Consider the following 27,273-nt stretch of genomic DNA (forward strand, 5'->3'; position numbering starts at 1 on the left):
CCTCTTGCAGTATTCAAAAGAAAGTAATTCTCTTTTTTTGCATTCCTAAGCATACTTCAGAACAGGAGTTACACGTGGTTTTGATTCATGTAACTCTTTCTGACTGTGACAGTTAACTCAGCTGTTTAAGATTAGGCATGCACATGCCCTATGGATTCTCTGTCATCTGTCTGCTGAATCCAGCTCTGTCAGATGGCAGTTACTAATTGGTTAAAACACAGGCACAGACAGCTGATACATTGATAAAGATAAGAGAACAGCAACATATTGCCTGCATGGCCAATAGAGTGTAGAGGTGGAGTGGAGTGCCTGGGAGGTGCAAGAAATTGTAAGAATTTAAAACATCAGGTTTCTGCCTGGTGGTCATGGCAGCCTGACCCAGGCTCAGTCATACATTTAGATTTTTTCAAGCATATTTGAGCCTTCACAAGCTGTGACTTTTTGATGGGATGATATGGAAAAAGGTGCAGAGCTAACAGATTGATCAGTAAGCATCCCAAGTGCTGAATGAATCATAAATACATGATCAAGTAATTCACGGCACATCAGTGAAAGGAATACAATTTTGGCACTTCTATCTACAGTCCATCTCATTCTTTCCGTGTAGCAGAATTTCAGTTATGTGGGTTATATTCTGCTATTACTTGATGGTAGATAATGATTTCTTTATTTTTACGTCACTTACTGTAGCTCAGTCATCTGAAAATACTTTGTTTGCCATTTAGTATTATTCCATATGGTCTACCAGCCTCTAGAATTTTATGTATATTTTATAAACTTGTGAGTCTTTGAAGGGTTTAAAAAAATGTTCCTTGTATTTTCACCTGGGAAAGGGGATATTTTATTGCAACTAATTTGATCTTTTGCCAATAAACTTCACTGAATTTGGTAAAACTTTTGTATATGAGAAATGTGAGCTTGCTGTGATATATATGATGCAGATGTGTTTTCTTCTTCTATACCCCGTCATTTAGAGAGAGTAGTTTTTGTCTAATTTATATGCAAGACTGCTTTTGAAACTGGTGCTTTACTAATGATTTGTACCACCTATGTGTCTCTTCAGGATGCCCTTACGGTTTACAAAGAAGCAATACAGAAAATGCCAAGACAGTTTGCACCACAGAGCTTATACAATATGATAGGTAAGTGTGTTGTTAGTGCTTCTGAAAGGCACTTGTGAAGTCAGGCAGGGTGAAACAAAAGAGCATAGCCAGGCAACTGGGGCTCAAATTAGTTAGCTAATATAAAAAAAAAAAAAAAAAAAGTTGCCTTCAGTAGATGCTAGCCAAACCAGGTTCAGAGTGCCAGCAAATGCAATGCTGGATAAGGCACAATAAATGATTAGACTATCAGCTATTAGGGCATATAGCAGCTCTATATCTAAGAGTAACCAGTAAAGCACTTTTACATTTAGAATGCATGAATTAGTTTCTCATCCAGTTAGCTTGGAGACCTCATGTGCAATTCAGGTTTTTTAAACTCTTATTTATTTAACCTTGAAACTAAGAAGAATTTGCATTTGCTTTGTAGAAAATGAAATGAAAAGTCACCTTCATTATAGCATAACGTAATTTAGTATGGGTGTTAGATGGTAAATTACCTTGTAAACACATTTTTTCAGGTTGCGACAAAAATGTGTTTCCAAGCTGATGTACTGTTAAGAAGAGGTCTGCAATGAGAGAATTTTTTTACAGGACCAGCCTATTTGTTCTTGAAATTTTTAGCAGAGTCCCTTGAGTACTACAAGAAACATTAATTTAACTGTGAGGTGTTTTTATGATTTCAATTTAACTTCAGCTCCTCAAATTCTCTGACACATCCTTACAAAGAATACCTTGAACAGATAACAGAGAAAAAAAAAAATATTATTTGTATTATTCAGATCTGTAAAGAAGAGGACAGGTTTTTGATTGTTCCATAGATATTTTAAGTCTCTGAAGGGGCATGCAGTTCTTCTAACTAACCCCAATTTCTGGCCAGTAGATTCTGTAAGCTCCTATCTAAAAAGCCATAAGATGCCTTTGAAATAATTTGAAGTAGAGCAATAAAAAATGTAATGAAACCATTAGGATCAACAGGAAAGGTGATTTTTTTCCCTTCCCCAATGCTCAAAATGCAAGAGTGTGTTGGTTGACACAGCTGTCAAAGGAGGCACTACTCACTCTTCTCTACTTATTTAGAAAATGTATCTTTTATTAGCTCTATACAAGTTCTTGGGCATGGGAAATAATATTCTAAAACCCTAGTTATAAAGGATGGTACATATTTGCAAATCTCTGTAAATGTTAAATTACACGGTTCTTTGAGTGACAAATTATCTAAAGTCTGCAGTAGTATAAACACTTTCTTAACAGTTCATACAGTTCAATGCAGTTACTTCTACCTAAATGCTGAGCTTTATCAGATCAATGCAAATAGCTAAAATTCCTAAAATGCTCAGGTTGATTATTGCACATACTCTTGTTGTTATAGAGTCTTAGCTGAACTATTGCTGTATCACTTATTTATCAGCATTTGCTGATAGATTTGATGGGGTTATCAACAGTCACCACTCTGTGGGAATTAAACATCTGCTTACTATTGGTGTCCTGTAGTGACTTTTGATGTACTACAGTGCTCCAAGCAATCTCTCAGAAGTTTGATTGCTCTCTTTAGTGCAGGTAAATATTTCATAATTCTGATAAAAGTGTTCCTTAGAAGTACAGAAATTACAAAATGAAAACCAATGCCTTTGCCCACATCATGGTTGTTTCATTACAAAACAGGCCTGCATCACCCTTTTTCTTTCCTATGAGTAGATGAGTCTTTTAGAATCACGATGACCTAAAAGGTTCTTTACTATTTTACTTTTTTCCCATTGGTTACTTTTTCTTTTGGGTTCGGGAAGCCTTTCTCAGTTTCCTTTATCCTTTTCTCAGTCCCCAAAGTTCAAGTTCACTCTGTTACTGGGATTTGCATTTATTAACTCACAAAGAAACAGTGAACATAAAGACCAGCTCAGTCTGGTCTTTATGTCAGCCAAGCCTGGGCTTGGCTGCTGCTACATCCTCCCTACCCTGCTCACCCGGCACATGTGCTGGGTTTTGCTTCCTTTAGACAGCTGCTGACATGCAGTGGATGAAATGGTGGCATAACAAGTCATGGCCAGCTGAGCTTACCTTAGTCCCTTTTGGGCTACTGCAGAGAGCAACAGGCTTTTAGGGGATCTGTAAAGTACCTCTTCCCCTGGATGTAATATATGTTTGTATTTGAGTTGCTGTTGTGATTGCAGCTTTTGCAGGGAAGCCAGAATTTGCTTCGCACTTGTTGCAGAGGTGTGGCTTATTGGCTCTACTACAAAGGTGATCCAAGAGGCTAGGTAAAGAGCCAGATGGTGACTTCAGCTGAACTCAGTGCTGCTCTGTTAGCAGCAGGTTTGTTTAAAGCTATCCTGGATGTGTCTACATGAGCTCACATGGCTGCAGTTAGATGCATTGAGTCAGATTGTTCTCCCTTGCCTGTAATGGTGTAAAGGTTGGATGATAAGTCAGAGCTAGGTAGCTGTGTTCATTTTATGATGTGGAAAGAAAAGGATGCCTTCGGGGAGTAATTTAGCCCATCAGTCTTAAACATCTATTTTAGATTATATGAAGTCATCTGCAAGCATACTTCTGTAAAAGGAGCTGAGGTGATCAGCTTAGACTTGCTAGCTTGAGTTGGGTGAGGTATATCCTAAACACCTATTCAGCCACCTCTTTACATTGGGTGTGACAGGGGTACCAGGCAAACACATCCATTATCAGGACTACCTCACTCTGCAACTCATACTGTACCACTGGGCACCAGAAGGCTGACTGGATTGTTTATTTCTGTTTTCCTGTTGACGACAACATTATAAACACATTCACCATAACACTCCCTTTGACATACAGCATTGCATAAACTTGTCTTCCTACTTCTTGCTTTTAAACAGGAGACTAGAGAGACTAAAATAGGCCAGTCCTCTCTCATATACTTAGTGCTGCATGAAGCTGCCTCAGCTGTGCCCACTCACCATGTGCTCACTGCTGGGGAGGAGAAGGGGGAGAACCTGGGGAGTGCTCCCCACCTGTTCAGGAAGGAAGGGTCCCTCCCTGTCTCCACAAGACATGGGGAAAGGGTCTCCATGGCTTATCTTGAAATCCAAGAATAGTTACAGTTTGAGGATTATCTACTGCAGTTGTCATTATAATTGATGTATTCCAAGTCTCTGGGAATGGTTTACTTTAGTCTTTGGGTTATCTAACAGTTTTTAAGTTATCTAAGTTAAGTTATCTAAGTTAAGTTATCTAACAGTTTTTAGTCTCTGGGAACTGCTTGGTTTAGTGTTAGGTACTGGTATGCAATCTTAGAAAACAGCACTTCCTCTAATTTCAGATAACTATATCATTGAAGATTTTCTGGAGGCTTTTTTCCTTGCTCGGTGCAGGTGAAATACTTGAAGTAGAATAAGCAGGAGATAAACTGTTTAAACTAAATTAGAGTTGGAGCTCCAGCACTCCAAGAGCGGTAGCATTAGCACTCCGGCAGTGTTAAGCCTTTACACCACCTGCTTTCCCTGTCTGTCTTACCGTTCTTTTCCTGCACTGGCTTCTACTGGCCTTTTGCTCTGCCAGACCCAGGAGCTCATTCCCGCAGTGTGCCAGTCTGCCCAGCTGATTCTCATTTTTTAAAACTTTGAGTATCTTGTCTCCTAAACAAAAAGAAGTATTGGGCTTCAAGAAGCAAGACATCCATTTGACTTTGCATTTTATTCATTGTACAACAGGCAGAGCCAGAAGACTAGCATCAAACGTTCTAAGTTTGTGCATATGAAAAGTTGCAGGGTAGATTTTGGTCTCCTGTTGCTGTGATTTATTTTGCCAGGTGTGCAACAACTCAGCTAAGGAAACCATATGTTTCTCTGGCTTTGTACCAAGAAGTAAAAACTTTTTTTTTTTTTTTTTTTCCCTAAAAGAACACCAAACAGCTAAAAACTAAAACTCTAAAACTAGAATCAAAATAATTATTCAACAGGCTGTATAGGGTTGGCTTGATATTTATTTTCTCTATGTCATACTTCTTTGATGTAAATTAAAAAGTACATACTAAGGTTACACAGATTAATTTGCTTGGCATGACAACATGAACTACAAAGGCCAGAGTCCAGCTCAGCTGCATTAAATAGGTAATATATTTTGTTTAAAGTTTCAATTAAAACCTGGGGTCAAAAGATAAAATGGTCCCTGTGGGATCTTGAACACTTTAATGCCAATATTAGGATTGCTTAAGGATCAGCCCCTGCTCTAGAGGTCTTTTGCATTCTTGAAATCTGATATTGTACAGTTGATTGTATTACATTGCTTTTAAAACCACACTGGCCCACCTGCTACAGTAATTCATACTCCTTGCCAGTGAAGTGGTGTGAGGTGGAGCATGGGAGCTTTATTTTAATATTGAACAGTAAGAAGATGTTGGGGTGACATTGTTCAGGATTAGACTGGGAAGATACTGTCATAAAGACAAACGTCATGATCACATTTCATCTGCCCTTGCCAACTAAAATCTGAATGTCTATTTTCACATGCATTTAATGCAAAGTCTTGCAAACCTTTTTGATGACAGAAATGCAAGTTACAGAAGAACCTAATGTTGCAGGAGTGAATATGGTTAATGACACTTTAGATTTCTTCTTGCTAATCTGCTACATTGCACATGGACAGAAAACAAATCATACGCTAGTGAAAGCCAGGTACAGAACAGGAAAGGGGAGCCAAATTTTACATCTGGTGCAGAGGTTTGCATCATAAGTATAAAGGCTTAGCATGTAGAGAGACTTTTTGTGTTGATGATTATAACATAACTATCACTTTATTTGATTATGCTTTGGGGTGAATGAGGCTGTTTGTACAAACCTGTTAACATTGTTAAGGCTCCTATCCCATTTGCCCCTTGCTCCCATTAATTTTTTTTTATTGAATTACTTTTAAATATTGTTTAGAATTCCAAGAAACACTTTTGTTGGTGTAGTTTTACAATTCATACTGTGCAAGACTTACTTTTTAAGAGCCAAAGATGATTAAGCTGTGAAATGCATATCCCACTTCATAACTTATGCAGAGCATGTTACCTACACTTGTCTGAGCTCCAGTCATCAATGCACTCACTACGCATTTCACAAACCTTTCCTGATAATTGCTTACTAAATGTGCCTTTCAAACACTTTTTTCTTGAAAGATCATCTTGGTTGGAAAAAAAAAGGATATTTTTTCCTTCATATGTATATTTTATTTCATGTTCTAGAATGCGAATTGAGTCCACTCCAGTAATAAGGGCTGTAAAAGATTTTGCTTCCTTTTTCTCCCTCAATCACCATCGGGCTGCTTTAACCGTAACCCTGTCCGAGATTTTGCAGACTGCTGTAGTTCATACCTGAAGTCCAAAGCTTGAATGTAAATCTCTGGGCTGATTGAGCTGTCTCCTGTTTTTTCACTTTGTTTTGTCTGAAGGATTCAAACTGGGTATGAAGGCTACAGCAGTCAGTTGCTGAGTGGGTGGGACACACAGTTCTTGAGACCATTTTTTTTGGACCATTGATCTATAGTTTCTTGTGAAATGCTTGAATATGCTTAGACAATATTCTGAAAGGGCCAAGCATGTATTTGTATTTTAAACATACAGGATTTTGTATGAAAATAAATACTAACATAACATTTGTAAGCTAAAAATATAGTCCAATATTGAAACTGGACTCCATGGATTCCAGTTAGACATGATCGTAATAGAAAGTGCTTCTATTAAGAGTATTTTAAAGAAACCTGTTCTGGCATAATGTCCATGTTATACTGAAAATAACATAAAACATAAACTAAAGTAAAATATATGTATAAAATATGTGTACGCGAAGTAAAAGGCAAGAAAAGAGTACAATTACTTGTTCAGTTATGAATTCTTAGTCAGTTTGTACCTTACAATTTACTGCTGGCTCCACATCTGTTGGGAAATGAAAATGAACTTATCTGTCTCAGGTGAGCTCAGGGCCTACATTTCTGTCAGTTTGCTTCATTCACTGGAAGTCTTTGTGTAACAACAAACAGCTGTGCTAAGTCCATGCTGTTCCATGCTGCAACTTATTTTATTTTGCCCTTCATTCGTATCCGTTTTCCACTTCAGGTATTTTCCTGGAAAAGTAGATTACTGGTCTAATTAAATCAGATCAAAGGCTTTGCTTTGGCTAATTGGGAACTATAAGAATCTGCTCAACCAAAGTAAACGTGGATTGACTCCCATCCATCAAAAACCCTCCTAAAATACAATGCACTCCTTGAAATCTTCAAGGAGATTATTCTGTGAAAGGGAAAAAAAAGTAGAATATGCTTAGTCTATGCAGTACTTGATGCTCATTAAGCTCGCATGCTTCATCTGTTTCAGAGATGTACATGCACTGCATATTTATCACCAAGACTGAAAAGTGCAGTGTATTTTTAACAGTAAAGTATAACATCAAACTATGCTCCTAGATTTATTATGTTATTGTATGCACTGATACCTAAGAGAAAAAAAAAGAATGAAATGTATCTAGAGAGGTACATTTATGGTAAGAGCACCTGTGGCCTTAATTTGCACAGGAGGACTGCACATCTGTGTTATGAAAGACACAGACCCGTTGTGGTACATGGGGTCACAGACCTCTCTATCTTTTTTCTAAGGCAACCTGTTTATATTCCTGATTCAAAGAAATAATTGAAAAATGAAATTTAAATCCTGACTGAAGGTATATGATAGACCTTTTCCTTTTTAAAATGCACCTCTGTTGTATTTTCTCTTTTGAGATCTGCTCCTGCCAATGCCAAGCTCTGTTCTGGAATTTTTTATGTTACATTTTTACCATCCAGAAATTTTGGTGGCAGATAATTACATATGCACATTTACTCTGCATTGTCTCCCCTAGAGAGAGAATTTTTCAGTCGTCTTTTCAGCAATACCTTTTGTAATCCGGAAAGAAGGACCACAGAAGAATTAATGCTCTTAATCAGAAAGTATATGTACATGGCACAATGCTGTTGTGTTCATAGTTTCATTGTACTCACTCACCTATAAGTCTACTGTGCTCCCTGCAAGAAGATGGCCTTTGCTTGGGTTTTGCAGAGGTCTGGCTGCCATGATACTGAAAGAATGATGTTATCTGCAGTGCATCCAACACCAAGAATATCACAAATCGGTAACTGGGAGGTTAATGTAGAACCATATAAGATTCTATCAGGCAAATGGTGTTTAATTGTCTTCTATCACTATACAATGTGTGTAGCAAACCTCATCTTCCGTGTTTTCCTTTTGGAGGATTTACATTAAGCTCATATTCCACTTCATTATCAAGTATAAGGTTAATGTTCCTGGGGAAATAGCTAGGAGCGAGCTGATCCTTTCTTCTTATTATCATTTAATACCAATATTTAATATTTATTATTATTATTCTTTAATTATCCTTAATGCATTTATCCTGGGATAATTTTAGCATTTTTTGTTTATGCAGTATTTTAAAAGTATTTTGTCCTTTTCAATCCCAAGGAACCTGAAGAAATATAGAAAGATTGCTTTGGATAATGGTAGTCTTGCAATTGATCTCTCTTTCTTGCAAAGAAAATCAATTTGAGTACCAGAATTTTAGTTACAATGGTGTAAGTCTAGTTAAAAGAGTCCATTACTCATTCCCTTGTCATAAAGTATTAATGGAGGTGATATTGAACTACATGTACAGTCCTTTAAATAGTGTTTCAGTTTCATATTAATGTGCTTTCTTACTTTATATTAGTAAATAAGAGCTACAATTTAATTATCTATGTTTCTCCTTGTAGAATAGGCTAAGAAATGAGTGTGTAAGTGGCAAAGGTGGGTGTAAAAATAACCCTGTAAAAAACGAGACATTTTTTGAATGACTGATTTGTCTTCTTTTGCTCCAGTTGGCTGTTGAATTTTTTGCTACCATTCATTGTGCAGGCACTGCTGCATGTGGCTGCATTTGACACGTGTTAGGGAACTGAGACAACTCTCAATTTGTCATGTGGTTATTACTGCCTTGAATTTCTTCGCTGCTGCTGTTAACTTTAATGATAAAGTAGAATGCAACTTTCCTGAACTTTATAGACTTGAAAAATCTCATTAATAAATTCTGTGTGTGTGTGTGATCGCTCAGTTTTTTAATATGAGTTCTGAAAGGTTTTACAAATTAAATAATTGTTAAATTCTGAAACCTCTTTACATGTACCACTGGTTTGCGTACTTTCTGCCAACACAGGGTCCACTATTTTTGACTAAATCATTTATGTTGCAACATTATAAAAATTCAGACTTGTAACTGACAATTATTGTTCTTATATACAATATAAATGTTATATTTCTTAGACATAGAAATACATCCTGAATGACAGAACTCAAGCCATACATATTTTCTCTGTAATTTTGTTGGAAAACTATCTATAGATGAAAAGCTTTTCATTAAAATTGCATTAGTCTAACAAATAAAACCACTTGACTGAATTAACATTTCAATTAACAGTTGCTAGTTGTTTGTGTTTTTTTTTTTCAAATCATTTGTTTTTGTTTGTTTGTTTGTTTGTTTCAAATCATTTTGATTTCTTTTTATACAGGAGTGTCCTTCTAAATCATTTAGAAAAAGGAAATTAATAACAGACACTCCAGCAATACTTCCTTCCATTGTAATGACACGTTTTAATCACCTATAATGTAGCAAATCATGTGGTTTATGGGCAGAAAACAGACTCTTCAGGAAGGAAAAAAAATGTTCACATATAGAGATTTCCCTGTAAAGACTTCGAGGGGATAAAATTCCTTTTTCTACAGTTTGACATTTAGATTGACATATTGTCAATGCTTCATTTCTAGAGGCACAGCTCAGAAATACCCTCAAAGTTTTAGGAGGTTAGCTCATAAAGTAGCTGAGCTCTTAAAGCCTATTAAAAATTGAATTTGCCAGTGCACTGAAGATGTTAATCTCTTCCTATATCAGAATGCATCATGAAAAATAGATGAGAGTCTTGGATCCTTCTGAAATTTGGCAGTGCATTCAGCACATACTACAAGCAGATAACAACTCCATCTCTTATGGCTGCTTACATTTCTTTTTAAAGGATCTCATTGCTAATTGCTTGAAACTTTGCCAAGCTTTAACAGGTTGGGCTGAAATTTTCCACATAAAATAAAAAAAAGGCAATATGTTTTCCTCATTTCCTGTATGCTAAATGAAGCAGGAGCCTCTGGGAAAAATAGTAGGCAATCAAATAATTAAACATTCTACCATAAAGCATACACCCAGAGAGACAAGAGCTAAAGGGAGCATATAGCTTGACTTCTGTTTTTTTTCCACTCTTTCAACACTTGACTTCATGACTTTGTTTTGCGCATAATAAAATATAATGTTATGCTACTTATTTGTTAGTGCCAACACAGTGGAAAAAAAATTACATGATGAATTTGATCATGGGTGTTCATGTGTTTTCTCCTGCTTTTATTTTTGGTTTGTTTTGATTTGGCTTGTTTTTTTTGTTTGTTTGTTTGTTTGTTTTGTTTGTTTTTTTTTTTTGTTTTTTTTTTTTTTTTTAGTTATTTTGGTGGTGGTGGCTTGTTGTTGTTGTTTCTTTGTTTCTTTGTTTTTGTTTTAAATAAAATTTTTTTGATAGAATCACTGGGGTACTGCTGGGACTGAAACATCAGTTCCTTATGTGTATTTAATCAGATATCCAAGACCAATGCAAGTACAAAATACTATTTAAACAATTGAATTAGAAATCCTGGTTTGCTGACTTAATAGGCTTGTGCCCCTTTTTGAAATAACTCTATTTTCTGATAAAATTCACGTTGGCTTCCCTTAGCCTTGGACAGTATGACTTCTTACTCTACATTATGCTAATTCCTGAAACTCAAAATTCTATGCCACATTTTGCCAAGTGTCTGGTGACAAAAGTAGGAAACAAACAAAGAACAAAATCTAACTGTCCAAATTTATTTCATCAAGAAAACCTTCTCTAGCCTCTGTTAAAAAAAAAAAAAAAAAAGAAAAAAAAAAGTACTAGCTCACATGGTAAGAGGTTTTTCTATTTTGTCTCTTTGAGCAGGTTCGTGGTACCTTTTTCTCTGAGTTTTGGAGGTGTAATAGTTGGGCTTAAGCTTGAACAGAAAGTATAAAAAATTCTGGGGAAAAATTATTTGGTATGAATCATCTGGTGAGATGGTGAAATCCTGCCTACTGCAGGCTTTGTCAGTCCTTCACTTGGGCAGGGGCATATTTACATCTAGAGCCCTTGCAAAAGAGCTGTGTCAGTGCTGGGTATTAATCTGAAAGCAGCTATTCTTCACCACTACCTACTTGTTGATACTGCTTACTTCCAATCTTTGAGAAATTTGATCATGTTATTTCTTGGAGATAGAGCCTTTCTTTCTCAGCATGAGAAGTCCTTTCTCAGAAACTTAAAGCCTACAATTATCTGTACCACAGTGTGGTTTCTGACAGCACATTCTTCAACATTGCCTTCCTCAGCCTCTTACATTAAGGGGTTTTACTTTGAAAAAAAGTCTAATTTTGGTCATTTCATACGTGACTTCCTAAGACTAGCAATTTTAAAATTATGGATGCTGTATTCTAATTTAATCTAGTTGTTCCAGATGAGCGTATTTAACTATCTCCAGAGATTATAGGGGTTTTTGTTTTGCTGTTCCACCAGTCTTCCAGGACTGTTTTCTTAACCTTGACTAGTTTTTCTGTGTTTTGTTTTGTTTTGTTTTGTTTTGTTTTTTAGATCTAGGTTCTTGGTGTGTTATGGTTAAATGTAAACTCATTCGGTATTCTTCCTTCTGCTCCATGCTGTGCAATGTAGACTGATGAAAAAGAAGTAACTTTTCTATAGTAGATGTGATAAAAATCCTGTTCCTTGGAGACTTCTGGCTGAAACTTCACAGCTGGAGCTCTCTCTTGCACTTCTGTTCCAACAAGCCTTTCATCTAAACCATGCTCTTTCAGCCCTAACAAGGCCATAACTCAGAATCTCCTCACTCAAGTGTCTGTAAGGCTATTTACTATTATTTTTTCATTGCAGGTGTTCAAAGCACTTCACCCTTTCTAAGATCTCTGCCCATTTAATAAATAGAAAATTATAAATGAGATAATAAATCTGTAAAAATCTTGAAAATTTGGTGGCATTCTCACTAGCATGTGTTTCACACCATAGGAGAAGCCTATATGAGAATGAGCCGGCTGCCGGAAGCGGAGCACTGGTACGTGGAGTCACTGCGATCCAAGAGCGACCACATTCCAGCACATCTCACCTATGGGAAACTGCTGGCCCTGACGGTGAGTTAATCAGCACTGCTGGGAGTTGGTCCCAGGCCTTTTCAGTAGGTAAGGTGAACGGATGGGAAGACTTTGGCCTGAAAATTTCTGATTGCAGTGTTCCAGCTGTGCTTGCTAAGGAAAGAATTTGATAGTGTGTGCTTTTTCTTTTGTGAAACATTGTACCCATGCCTGAAATATCACCTTCTCTGTGCTGAAATAAAACAATAGTTAGAGCACTGAAACTGTATAATATTTAGGTAAAAGGTCCTTCTTTATCAGTAGTTAGGTCACAAGTATAGTATAAATACAAAAAAGGTATCTAGCGTTTGACCCAGGGCTCTTGTAACAACCCGTGGCAGAGCTAGGGGTGTCCTGTACTTTGCAAATTATGTCTCATGCTTTGAATTTACACTTCTTTGGAAGTATCTCTTTGAGCATGCAGAATGGAAATAATCAACTCCTGTCTAAAAGTTACTTCTAGCAAATCAGAAGAGTTGGACTTTTACATTTCTTCAAAATTTACTCTGCCTTTTCAGTAAGGAGGAACTTTCAGCTCCAGCTAGACTAGCCCCATGATAGTTACAGCAGAGTGCCAGTCCCTCCTCGATTTTCACACATTTTGAAGATGAAAAGGGTTTTCTGTTCTATTCACTAAAATAGCCCTGTTTTAAAACCACCTTTCACTTCTTTCCTATTTTTTTTTTCTGACAGTATCCTCTTTCCCGCCTGTTTCTTCCACATTTGCTTTCATTGTTCGCCCCACTGGTTTCTTATATCCTTTCTACGCTCTACTGATACGCCTTTGTATGGCTTTTCAATCAGCGTGCCTCAGCCTGAATCAACTTTTCACTCAACTTTTCACCAGCTATGAGCTTTTACTTTGACCTTGTTTATGTCCTGTCCAATCTTTAAGCAAAATATGTACTTGGACACAGGGTAGAGATCAAGTTAAGAAAAACAGTTCAAAATTAATTTCAGCAGATCCTTTGCTGCTAAAAGTATCTGAATTTGCAAAAGAGGGAGAGATTAGAACAGAAAGCCTCTATCTGAGCAACAAGTAACATAAACAGAAAGAATTAAAAATTGTTCAGTCTTATCATTTAATATTAAATAGTTTTATAAAAGCTCTCTTGATGAGAGGTTTTAGCTTGTGCTAGAAGTCAAGCTGTTAGTGTTATATTCCCACTCCCTTTCAGATTCAGTCTCTGGAAAAATATTGTTTTATCAAAATTTCCAGTTCCCGTTAAAATTTTCAGATATTCACAAATGCATTTACTCACTGATTACCTTCCTCTGGAATAGAACTGCAAGTAGGTTACACAGCAGAATTACCTAAATTACCTTGTTTTTCCAGCAGATATCTTCATATCTTGCACCTAAGAATAGTATCAAAAAGACAGTATTATTGGTTTCTTCTTAGATCTTTGACACAGAAATTCCTATTTGTTAGAATTGCTGTGGGGAAAGGAAGAGATTTCTCAATTAAAATCCCTTTAGTTTTTCCTTCCCTCCTCTCCCCCCCTTTCTTTCCCTACCCTTTGTACACCATGGTTAGTTTTGTTCATTTCCTGGACTTCCGTGTATGTGAAATATAAGCCTGCTAAGGAAGGTCTTGCAGTTGCTCAGGGAAAAAAAAGTCTCTTAATTTTCTTCAAAATAACAAAACTGCTAAATCCAGTAACTCCTTACAGACATTGTGAGCCACTAAAAAGAAATTCTGGGTTTTGTCCCCTCATTGTGAATGTTCAGTTATAGGATTAACTATCAGTGACATACTCCAGCTTTGGAGAGGACGTGATGAATAATGTACACAAATCCTTATATTAGAATTGAACTGTTTGCTTTTCTTCAGGGATATAAACACAAGATACATATGAGGTGGATTTTGCCTTGAGGATCTTAACTCTGCTTGTAGAAGAATGTGTCCCATTAGCAAAAAGGACAGGAGTTATATACAGCTTTGAAGACTGAATCCTTTACCATGTTAGGCCAATAAAGTACTCTGCCTGTCCTTTCCCAATGCATTCTTGCTATTCTGTACTCACCCTTTGCCATAATTGTAGTCTGTTCCCATCACACCTGTTTATTATCATCTCTTGACACTTTTTTCTTATGTTTCTGCCACTTCTTCTGATATTCAGGGCAACACGTACAGATAGGGCTCATGTCTATTCTAATAACAGAAGCATAAGCTGAAAATGCAGCGCTGATGTCCTTCTTGCCTGTAGTGACATTTTCATAAATGCAAGAAAACACATTGATGACAACGTAATTAGAGATAGTGGGAAATTTCACAGGTGGATATTTCATTCATGATAAAAATGTTAATTTGTCTTTTTTTGTATTCAAATTCATTTATTTGGTTCTTTTAGTAACAAAGTCTGAAAAGATATTCAATAAAAAATTGGATGATGGAGAGATTTCGCAGTATAATACAAATTTTTATCTCTGTGTTGGTCACTTATCCCTAATAAGTTTTGCAGTCTACCATCTGCTTGATGATTCACATTAAATGAATTTTGACTAGTTTCTAGTTTCTAGCCTGTACTAGTATTAGTTCCCATCACAAATATATGATTGCTATAAATGACATCCTTCCTGCAAGACTGCACAGACTTTCTTGGGATTCAGTAGCTCTAGAACTACTCCCTTTGGCGTAGTTGTTTCAGTCCATATTGATCATGAGGTACCACGGTGATTTATTCTTCCATTTAACTTTGCTATCTAGGCTCATGGTCATTTATTCACAGCCAGTGTATTTATGAGGGAGAAAAGTCTACTTCACTAAGTTTTCAGATGTTAGAGGAGAGGTGTTTTAGAGGCTTGTTTCCCTTCATCTGTCATATGCATTTTGGAATTAAACCTTCAGACTTTTTGCAGTCTGAATGCAAGTAATGAGACAAACCTATTGATAACACTTCTCTGTCTCTTTCCCAGGAGAGAAATGTGAGACTGTTGATGAAATGAAGGGTAGGAGTAGGTGCTAATATAGATAGAAAATTCTTCTCTGTCTGTGAAGTTGAGGGATGGGGGGCAAGAGGAGTAGGATTTCAGACAAGTTCCCAAGTCTCAGCCAAAGGCAATTGTATTATTGTACTATTGAAAAAAAAAAAAAAAAAAAAAAAAAGAGAGAGAGAAAAAAAAAGAGGCAGTAAAATCTAACCTGTAAAGTTCACAAATTTGGCTATGTTTTACTTCCTGACTTACATTCCAATAAAGCGATAAAGTGGCGTAATTTCAACCCCTGTTTTTTGTCCCCTTAAGTCTGTTGCCAGTATTAATGCTTACTTCATGACACAAAGAATTTATTGCTTTAGTGCTAATCTAGATACCTGCACCAGCTTCTTGTACCTTATGTGGTTTTTTTTGTTTGTTTTGTTTTGTTTGTTTTGTTTTGTTTTGTTTTTCCTTCCTATGAGGAAATGTGAGGCTGACCTATAAGCATTGTGTAGACTGGAAAACAGCTTGCTCATTATAGCAGGCTATCATTTCTCAACTTCCAGCAAAAACTTGTCAGTTTCATAGACAGAGACACAGAAACAAGAACATTCTAGAGTGTAAACCATTATTTTATTCATGTTGTCTGGCCTTGGTTCTGTCAAACACAAACTAGAATCTCTGGACATAAAAAAGCATCTTTTCTGAATTCATGATTACCTATCCATGTCCTTTTTTCCTTTTTTTTTTTTTTCTTTTAATAATGTGTTTTCCAGCACACTTAAAATAAAGGCACATTATTCTACATGAGTTTAGTAGCTTAGCAATGAAAAAATGTATGTTATCTATACATTTATTTCCAACTTGAACAATAACCACACCACATGAACAATCTGGTCTAAATAAAATATTAAGTCTACTTTGAGTAGGAAATTGGACAGGATGATATCTTAAGGTTTTTTCCAGCATGAATTGTCCTATGATTCTATGTAGCTATCTTTGTTTTTATGCTGAAGCTAATTCTAGTTTACTAAAATGCATTATTCTGAGTCAAGGCCCTTGTACAGACATGTTTAATATTAAAGACTATTATTCTCTTATATTAAAAAGAGATTTTAAAGAAGAATTAGGTTGTACTGGAATGGGTTACCTTTTCTAAGCTCTAAAAAAAGTAATTCACAATTCACTCACCGTGATAAACTTAAAATGATTGCAATCATGCTGTGAGTGACAGATATTAATTTATGTCATCATCTCTATCCATTTGCATGTAGCTAATGTTGCTACTGTTCCGAAGGGCAATTTAAATTTTAAACTTGCATTTTATAAGAGATGAGTTGAACAATAGCAAACAAAAACATAATCTATGCTATTTAATTTCACTTGTGCTAATTCTCATATTTTTTTATATGCTCAATATAAATGCACATAATTTGTAGATGATTTCATTCATAAACTTGCAGATAGTGTGAAAAGTCTTCATAAGAAAACATGAAGTTATTTCTGTTCAACATTCTCTTCCACAGAGATGAACAACACAAAATCTCTGAGAGTGTTAATAAGCTTGCTTAATTCTAGAAATAATTTAATGAATAGTACAAAATGTACTTATTCAAAAACAGGGAAATTCTTGAAACATTTTTTTTTTAGGTTAGAATTATGGGAAAATTGAGAATATAGGGTGTTACAAGCCCAATTTCTAACAGTTTATTAGACAAACCTGAAAAAATGTTTTCTTCTCTAAAGGCTACATAAATTTTTGCATGTGTATACCTGGAAATATGGAATGATGCAAAACCAAGGAAACCCAATAAAAGGAAAAAGTGAAATAAAAATCCAAATAAAACAAGCTTCCCTTCACCACCCCTGAAAACTTGCTGAGGACAACATCGGGTCCAGCAACATAATTTCAAATGCTGAATGTGACATTTCTTCACAAAATTATTCTCAGTTAAATTTACTTTCTGAATAACAGTAAATATACATTCCTAAAACTCAAAATACACTGTTAAACTTGTAATAACTTTAATTTACATTTTAATATCGATAGTATAAACACAAAGCAAAACACACACACAAGAACAAACCACACACACACAGAAAACTATATGTTAGTTTGTCATTGATAACTGAAACACCTAAATGGCATATACGCATGCATACTGCATATTTGTATGCAATAGAAACTTTTGAGTCAATTATTTACTAATGATAAAATATTTTTTAAGTTTTACTAATGATAAAATATTTTTTACGTTTTGTTGTAGTTTTTTTTTTTTTTTATGCAGATACTTGTGTTTTGTCTTGATAGCTTTTTGTGATACAAGAAATGCCAGGTGGACTTTGATGTGCTGCTGTATCTGCAGAAAAAAGAGACCAACTTAAGGTTCTAAAGGAATGACTAATGAATTTACAGTTCCATAAGTCACAAGTATTTCGTAACCCATATATTGGATAATGCTATATGTTCATATCTAAAGATTAAAGATTACTAGTCTACAATTTTCCTGATAATATATTAGAACAGCAAAAAATGAGACGTTAAAAAACATGATTAGTAGCTCAACTAGTAGAATAACGGAAAAACAGACAGGTGTTTGTGGCTTAAGTTGGTGCTTTTGTTATTGTTTATTTTTCAGAAATCTGTGGCTCTTTAGGACTTACTTCAGAGCTTTAGCATTTTATATTTCCAATGTTTTTTCATGTCTTTAATTTGTTACATTGAATAAATTACACGATAAATTTGTCAGAGGGACATGCTAGTTGACCTGGCCCGTCTACTTGTAGTACATGAGTCTAGAGTCACAGAACCTGAGCCTCATCCCTTGCTTAGCCAATTTATTGCTGTATCACAAAGAAAAACATAATTTTTGTAAAGTATTTAAAATTGCAAGGCTCCCAGTTCTAAGATAAAAACAAGTCTGTCAGAATGACAGTGCCAGGTGAGGCCTTGAGCATAAGCTGTAATTTATTTTCCATTTTATGAACAGACCTTCCAGAAGAAAAAGGGTTGGCAATCATCTAAAAACATAAAATAAAAATCATGCATAAGTAAGGTTTTTATAATTTTCTTCTCTTCTGTCACTTTAATCTCCTCTTAGAGAGAAGACTGAGAAGCCCTCTCTTCTCATGTCTGGCCTCTGCCATCAGGCCATGGATGGCTGTTGTAGTAGCACTCAAGTCTGAGAAGCTTTATTTCAATTATAGATAAATTTGGTTTGAAGATTTGTTTCATCTGTTATGAGTGAAGTTGAGCCCACAAACCACCCCTCACAGCTTGCAGCAGTGCCTGTAATTGCACTGCCTGTAATGTATTTAGGGCAGCCCCATATTGTAACATTTATCATTTTGCATATAGGAATTACAGGCTTTACTCTATTCCTTTGGAAAAAAAAATGCACAGTGTTTCTTGCATTTTACATGGCTCCACACAGTGCTGTTAATGTCCTGTTTTTTACTGTCTTGGAAAATCACCCAAAGTGCTATAAAAAAATTTACTTTGCCTTGTAAAATTTCTGTGTTACAGCTCCAAACCATATTAAATTCAGTAATAATCACCCTAGAATGTTCCCTAAAATCTAAAATATTTTATTTTAAAACATTTTCTCCAAAGGGGGACGGTGAGAAAGGAGGACATAGACTGATAGTGGCAGTGTTTTGGATTAAAATAAAAGAAACAGGATTGTGTCATTCTGGTATCGACACTGAAGTTAAATACATTTTTTAAGGTTCAGAATATTCCCTCCTCAGTGGGTGGCCCGATTTTTGCCCACGGTTGTTTGTTCCTTATTTTCCAGACAAACAGAAGGCCAGAAAGCTATGCTGCCATTGTTGGTTAGTTGCTAAATTACTCAGAGTGCCACTGTCAAGTACCCTACTACATTCAGTAATTGGTGTAGTCCTTGAAAGTCATCTCAAAATAAATATAAATAAGTGACAGCACAGAAGGAAATGGAAGGTAGGAAGAACAGAAAGACACGGGACAGCACAGGCAAAGGGGAACATAGTGCAATAGCGAATAGACTAATTCAACAGATTCTGTTTCTGTAATTATTTGCTTATTGTGTTCCAACACAGAAAGCAAATTTGAATTTGGATAGCTCTGTTATATTGTCGCTTTTTATTTCACTGTTCAGTTGCTACCAATTGCTATCAACTTACACCAGTTGGAAGGACGCATGGGCAAAGTAGTACAGCCATGAAGTCAGAAGAGTTAGTTCTCTTCAGAGTTAGCAATTGAAAAGCTATATGTTAAATGTAGGTAAGATTTCCTAGAACAGTTTAACCCTTCTTTTAAGAATTAATAACTTTAAAACAACAAAATATATATTTTTAATGATATTTATTTTGGGAATGATAAATAGATAGATACATACATGCTATATACATACTATATACATACTACACATACAAAAATCTTAAAACTATTAAAATACTTTTTCTGAATGGGTCATCTGATTAGATGAGCAAAGCTGTTAGATGTTTCATCTTGGGAGGCTAAATGCCCTGGATGTTAGTACTGTATCTAGGAAGACTTTTTGTATATTCTTTTTTCTTTTTTTTTTTTTTTTAATAATGAAAATCATGTATTTCACTTAAACTCCCAAAATAACAAAGTACAAATGACACTGAATACTTCAGTAGACCCTCCCTAAGAAATCCAGTTGAGCCAAGAAACGTCCACTTCTCTGTTCTGTGTTCAGTTTGTCTTTGAGTCTGACACAGACACTGTAATTTTTCTTGCCACTTTAAATTCCTTGGGGGTTAAAACTGATCCAAACACAAGGTTTGGATTTAGTTATGAAATTTGCAAAATGTCAGAAGTTGTTTTTGTTTTCAGTTTACAAGCAATTTGTTTGTAGGGGATGGGGGAGTCTCTTCAATGTGGAAAGTCATGTTTATTGACTTCAGAACCATAAGCCCTATTTATTTATTTATTATTTATTAAGTATGGTTATCTGGTGCATCTGGAGCATTAACACCTCCAGGCTGAATGTCAGGATTTCCAAACTACAGAAATCTCAATAAATGACATCTATTGAGCTTGTATTTCTTCTGAGATTAGCTGCATGCCATAAAAATTGCATCCATAGATATACTTTTCAGTCCCCTTAGGATATATATTTGGCTGCATGCCAAGTGTAACAGAACTAATTGTAAAATTGAGTATTTTCATTTAAATAGAAAATCTCCATCTTACTGGTTGGTAAATTACTCTGATGCAGGTATTCAGGCACGTAACCCCTAACTAACCTCCTTCAGGGATCTCATCTTCTGTATCTTGTTTCTAACTTCCTGCAGACAGGAAAAGGGGAGCCCTAAACTTCTCACTTTACTCAACATAAATTTAAAGCTTATTACAGAAAACACCAGTGACACAGGATGAACTGCTTCCATTAAAGAGAGAGATCTTTTTGTTTTGTTACATGGTTGAATGTAGCTGCCAGTCACCTGTTATTACTCTGTGTGTAGTAATTTTGTCAGTAATCATAGAAAAATGCAAGATATAAGCCAAATTTACCATAGAAGAAATTCATAGGACTCAGTGAAAACAGTATCTGGAGATAGTGAATTTATATTCTGCTGACTGGCTAGTGAAATATGAGAAGATATTAATACACAATTTTATCAGAAAATATAAAATGTGGCTTAAGACTGAATGGAAAGGAAAGTGCCTAAAATTTACTTAACATTTCATTACATATTCTCAAAATAAAATTATCCAAAGCTTAATGACCAAGGCGAATGTTTCAATATAGGTCTAGACAGTAAATAAATCAGATGGTATGGAATGAAAAATTTTAAAGGTTTATTTAAGATTGCACAGAATCTTCATGAGTGTTAATCATGATTTAAAATGAAGTAAGTAGCTTTTAGACTTCCAAGTTGCCCCCCCCAAAAAAAAAGACTAAAAAATAGGTATATATTAAAAAACAAAAAAACACTTCAAGGAAAAAAACAAAACAAAACAAAAAAAACCCTCTGCCTATATTTCTTTTCTATACCATATTGAATGCTTTAGTAAAATGAGAATGCTTTTTGTGATATGAGACCCATAAAACAAGAAAATGGATGGGAAATAGCTCTAATATATTAGTTCTTAATCAGATACATACTGCTTTACTTGAAGAAAATATCACCTTAATATACTCTGAATCATGCCCTGAGCCAGTAAAGTTATGAGCTGTGCTTTAGATTCCTAAATCTGTATGTAAGCAGTGATGTCACATTCAAAAATGCTTAAGCTCCAGTGGATTCCAACCAAAGTCAATGGGCAGTGCTTAAATCTCAGCTCTCTGGTTATCATGCCATTAATTATCCCCATAGATGTAGACTCAAGAACCCACTTTATATTAATATTTTCTAAAATACCCTTGGCTCATAGAATAATTCCACTGACTTTAGTAGAAACTGAGTCAGGCTAGTAGATGGGTTTTTAATCAACAGAATTACACCAGTGGTTAAAGGAGCACTGGGGTGATGCATCTAGAATCATAGAATCATAGAATCATAGAATATCCTGAGTTGGAAGGGACCCTTAAGGATCATCAAGTCCAACTCTTGACACCGCACAGGTCTACCCAAAAGTTCAGACCATGTGCCTAAGTTCACAGTCCAATCTCTTCTTAAATTCAGACAGGCTCAGTGCAGTGACCACTTCCCTGGGGAGCCTGTTCCAGTGTGCAACCACCCTCTCTGTGAAGAACCCCCTCCTGACGTCCAGCCTAAATTTCCCCTGCCTCAGCTTTACCCCGTTCCCGCGGGGTGCGCATCTAGATGGAAGCGCACCACTTCCACCTAATGTGCAAATAGAGGATTAAACTAAATCAAGATATTGTATTGTATTGATCCTGTGAAGGCTTATTTCTCAAAGTAACCCACTGGATTACATTAGTGGTGTTCAGACTTGCTTGTGTGAGGACTCTGGTCCAGTGAGATGACTGGGGAGGACAGCATCCGTCACAACATCAGGGTCAAGAATACGTGAATGTGTCATACTGGACAATAACTAAGAAAGTTGCTTCATCTTTACTGTGAGGTAAACATTTGCATATGGTGAATATCATATAATAGTAGTTACAGATTTATCCCCTGATGTCCTCCAAAGTAATTAACTTATTGCTCCTATACACTGAGATTAATATATTACAAGAAACAGATAAAGTATTCTCCCATTCTTGGTTACTAGAGAGCCAGAACTTGAGAGTATCAGTGCTGGTAATTTCTTACTGTGCTTATCTAAGGATATAGGGGAGGAAAACTTTCTTTGAAAAGGTGGCATGGAAAAGGTAGGTAAAAACACACTGGTTTTAGTTGGGCAATGCTGAAAGAAGGGCTTAGGATGACTGTAAACTTTACCCTCTTACAACTGTCTGTTTTTATAATAACGTGTACTACTCATTGCAAATCTTGCCTCACGTACAGGTGTTTTTCTGGACCAGATATTAACTTTTAGAAGCCAATGCTTCTTTGCTATGTTTCATTGTTTTTATTTTATTATTGTAAAGAAGCGCTAAGATTTGTCTCTGCTGCACAAGAAGTATAGATACTGAGATAAATTTTGGACCTTTGATGTGAATAAGGCAAATCCCATGTACTTAAGTGGGATTAGCATTTGACATACAAATTGTAGTGCAAGGCATTCATGTTCTAATTCAGAATAAAAAGAGTTGCAGAAACAGAAAAATGAGGAAAAAGAAGAATCTGCTGATTTAGATGCTTTAATAGTAGATATTACATTAATTTTGTAAGTATTAAGTTAGAGGAGGGATGGAGATCTTGTGAATATCAGTTACCTCATTATAAGATGTAACTAACTAAAACTTTTGAAAAGTTTATTGCTAATTTACTCAGTTATACACCATGTAAATTGTGTTTTTACTGTTCTGTGACATGTTTTATAAGGCAAAAGGAAATGTTTATGAAACAGGTCTGCAATAATTTAAAGAAACCTGAAATGAAGCCACAGGTTCAGTTCAGACATATTTTCTCTCCTAGCGTACTCGCTGTTACTGAAGGGGAATATCCTCATGGGGAAAAAGGAAATATCTGAAATGATTGCTTTTTTTTTTTTTTTTCCTTCATTCAGTGTCTGTATTTTAATCAACCTTCTATTAAGAAATCTTTCCATAATTCAGTTCTTTTTATTAAAAAAAATGAATGCTTGACCAAAAAAAAATGAGCAGATTTGGGGAATGACAGTCAACTGCATTAGTGATGCAGTTAAAGATGGTGAAACTATATCGAGGAGTGAAGTTTCTGTTCTTCTGATTAAACCCTTGTGCATTTGGAGAACGACTACTATTTACAAAATATGAAATTGGTTTAAATTGCAGAGACCACCTAACTAGTTGAACCACCTTGCTGGTAGCCACTGTGTCACCATAGTTTACACAAGAGAGTTATTCAGAGCTGCTCAGCTGTATTAGTCTTTTCCAATTTTATTAGCATCTCAGGGTCCTTGGGCCTCCAGCAGCCTGAAGCGCACCAGCTGCCTCAACATGAATTTGGCACAGTCTGCCGGCACAGGGAGGGGAAAATTGGGGGGTGTTTTGAAAACATTAGATTTGTCCTCATTGTTTAAATGTTTTAAGGATAAATGCAGGGTATTTTACTTATCTGTCAGATGTCATTAGCTAGCTTTCTTTCTTTTGTCATGGTAATCATACGTCTTTTGTAGGAAAGACTGGTTAACCAAATGTCTGACCATATTAGTAAGGTCAGACCCATTGTCTTGTCTCTAAGGAAGAAGCAACCAAGGAAACAAAACCCCTTGCAGTCAACTTCTACAAAGAACAGGTGTCTTAAAAATCAACCTCCTGAATTTATATTTAACCATTTAACTGTTTCCCTGCCGAAACTGCAAGCAACCAGCCATTCTGATTTGAAGTCTGCATTATTTGTGAAGAACAGGATCTTTCTGAAAGCCAGGACAACTGGCATGCTAGGTTATAAGAGTCATGTGTCAGTTAAATTTACTTCTTTATGTTTAATTTCTGCAAGGTGGTAATCACTGGCAATTCTTGTTTATTTAGGCCCAGTAAAAAGAATGAAGTCTTCTTTATTAATGGAAAACTGCTGAAAGTTTGTCTTCATTATAGGGTAAGGTCCAGGTCTGATAAGGAGAGTGTCAGCACAGTCTTCCAAATTGATTATCGAACTGTCTTCATTATGGATTTTTTCCTCAGCGATGAGATTGCCATTCATTGTTTTATGTTTTTGTATCATTATGTCTCAGTGCACTGAGAAGCCATAAATATGCCAGTGCTTCTGTGAAGAGGATCTCCATTAGGGTTTGGGCTAGGACCACCCACTTATTTCTCCTGAGCAAACCAGTAGCTGTCAGATAGCACCTTTTCATTAGCTATTGACCTGGACTGGATGTGAACTGGTGACCAACAGGTGAAAGATATTCTGTATCCCATTATTAATCCTCAGAGCCATCAAGTCCTTCTATTAAAATCTTATGAATAACTTTTTTATCCTTCAAATAAGTCTGCTAGTATGCAATTGTAAACTTATATTTTTTGCTTTGTAAAGTTGCCAAAGCATGTGGTTGTGCATATACAACCTGCTGCTAGAAATTGGGAGGTTTCCAGTGTTTCTCAATACATGCATCTGTATGGATCAATATACATAATGGTGAACATGCACACAAAATGCCTTCCTGCACTAAGACTGAACTAAGGTACTTTTCAGCAGTTTAAACAATTTTTGTGGATTTTCTTTAAAGCTAGATTTTTTTTTCCCCCTCATGCTATGTGTTTTATTTTACATATGATGGGAAGGGACAATGACAGGATTGTCATCTAACTGTAACTACACAATGCCAACATTCTGTTATGGTAGTTTACGTGTATATTGGATAGTTGAAAAAATATACATATGCTAAAGTTTAATTGTAAAATAGCCTGATTCTGTCAAATAATTGGATTTCATATCATTTGACACAACCATACAGCATATTAAATCTATGCTGAGGTATTGACATTTTAGCAGCAGCCAGATGGCACCAAAGAGGACACATTAGATGGTATGTTAGAAGCTTCCTCAGAATGCCATTCTGCAAGAAAACGTTTTTTGTTTGTTTGTTTGTTGGTTTGTTTGTTTTTTAATAAATATGGAATAAAAATGATGGTCAACATGAACAAATGGAGCTGTGCTGATCATTTGTAGTCAGATTATTTCATGTCCTGGGTGACATAGTGTAAGATTTCCCCCCTCCCCCTTTTCCTGTTAATGAGTATTTGGGCCTGTTAATAGCACAGTCTTTCTTTTGATGCTATTTACTGGCACCTGTCATCATTACGTACTTCAGGTCTCCTGACAGGCCTGAACTTGAGTGCAGTATGCCATTTGGAAAGTGCGAAAAAGAGTAGAGCAGTCATGTTTTTTTGGTTTTCCTAGTAAATGAAAATTAATCATGTCTGACAAATGTTTGGGACCTTAAAGTTCTGTAGGCAGAAGCTACATATTTTGTGACTGTATTCAATGAACTGTCCTTTTATGTTCTAGAAATAGACACAGAGACAGAGTGCAACCAGCTAAAATTAATGGTGTTTGTTTGTTTAAACAACAGCAAGAACAAAACAACGATGCAAAATGTGTAAATGTTAACTCTGCCAGAATTACGGATACATACGCTTGGTGCTTGTCATTTTGGAACCTCAAGTCTGGGTTTACATGTGTCATGGTAAATTTGGCCAGAGTAAGAATGCCAATCTTGGAGTTAAAAGCGTTTAATTATAAACCTTGACCCCAATAAATTTAATTTGAATAATTATTTTATATTAACCCAAATTTACCACGTTTTCAATTGGAGATGATTTCATTCACTTTTTGTTCTCAACTATGGTTGTATGCAATTAAAATAAATGTATTTAATCTTTAAATGTGTCTTTATTACTCTTGTAGATGAGGGAAAATTAGTCTGGACTATATGTAATATGGTACTCTTTTCTGAAAAAGAAAAAAAAAAAAAAAAAAAGGATAGCATATTCTGTCATGCAATTACACCAGTTGGTTTGCAGAAGCTTTGGAGTTATGTATCTAAGGTATAAGGGTTTACCAAAGTAAGTTTACTAAATAATCAGGTTAAACTCTTATTGCCTATGAGCTTTCATATTATGAAACTTCAATACTGTAAATGATTCAGTCTGCTTGTATGTCAACCAGGATGCTCCCTTGGAAATTTTCCATTTGTTTTGGTTTTGATAGAACCTAGTCTTGATATACTTCTTGGTGTGCTGCAGAACTTCTTTCTCTCTTTATTTAATTGTTTTTAATTGTTTTTATTCCCCTTGAGGGGAACACTGAGAATGTGGAGCAGCTGTAATCATGAACAGACCTCATTACTATTCTTATGTTAGCTTGTGGGATAGTGCAGGATGTTTTCAATGTCTGTTTCCAGACCACAAAACTTGAGAAAGCCTATATCTGTGAAATAACTATCAGCGCAACCTTGAGAGGTGCACACCACAACGCCTTTCTTCCACCATGGTTAAACTTTACTGTTCTTTATTCTGGAGGCTTTCTATTTCATAATTCAAAATACAGCAACTAATTTCATGGGGACTGGAATAAACAAGTCACAGGTATCTTATCAAATACCTAATGCTGATTTGCATTTGAGTATCAAACTAGGCTACTCCAGTTTTTTGTTTTTTGTTTTTTTTTTTTTTTTTAATGAAAAGAGTAATCACTACTAATGGCTCTGCTCTGGCACTTTGTACCCCATAGTGCAACTTCAGTGGCTTGGTAATTTCGGTGACAAGAAAAGCTGTGGCTTAGAGTATTCCGGCTCTTCTCTTTTCAAAATAAAAACACCTTTTCTGTTTTTTGTTTGTTTGTTTTTTGTTTGTTTTTTTTTTTTGACTGCTTTGACATCACATTGACCATCATCTCTAAAAGTTACCCTTTCTGCTTACGGTTTATGATTAACAGAACTGACTTCTGATGAAATCTTACTTGCCCCATTAAAATCAGTATTTTAT

General features: G+C 35.7%; 1 protein-coding gene across 3 annotated transcripts in view; it reads left to right on the forward strand.

Moving 5' to 3' along the window:
* The window catches only part of TMTC2 (transmembrane O-mannosyltransferase targeting cadherins 2), a 256,087-nt gene that overhangs the window by 182,975 nt on the left and 45,839 nt on the right, over window positions 1-27,273 (forward strand). For all 3 annotated transcript variants that reach the window (XM_084505628.1, XM_084505627.1, XM_084505626.1), the window contains exons 7-8: window positions 1,064-1,142; window positions 12,240-12,361. In XM_084505628.1, the coding sequence (XP_084361754.1) occupies window positions 1,064-1,142; window positions 12,240-12,361 (201 nt within the window). The remainder of the gene's footprint in view (window positions 1-1,063; window positions 1,143-12,239; window positions 12,362-27,273) is intronic.

The sequence above is a fragment of the Aythya ferina genome (assembly GCF_964211825.1).
Source record: "Aythya ferina genome assembly, chromosome: 1".
Classification (NCBI taxonomy): Eukaryota; Metazoa; Chordata; class Aves; order Anseriformes; family Anatidae; genus Aythya; species Aythya ferina.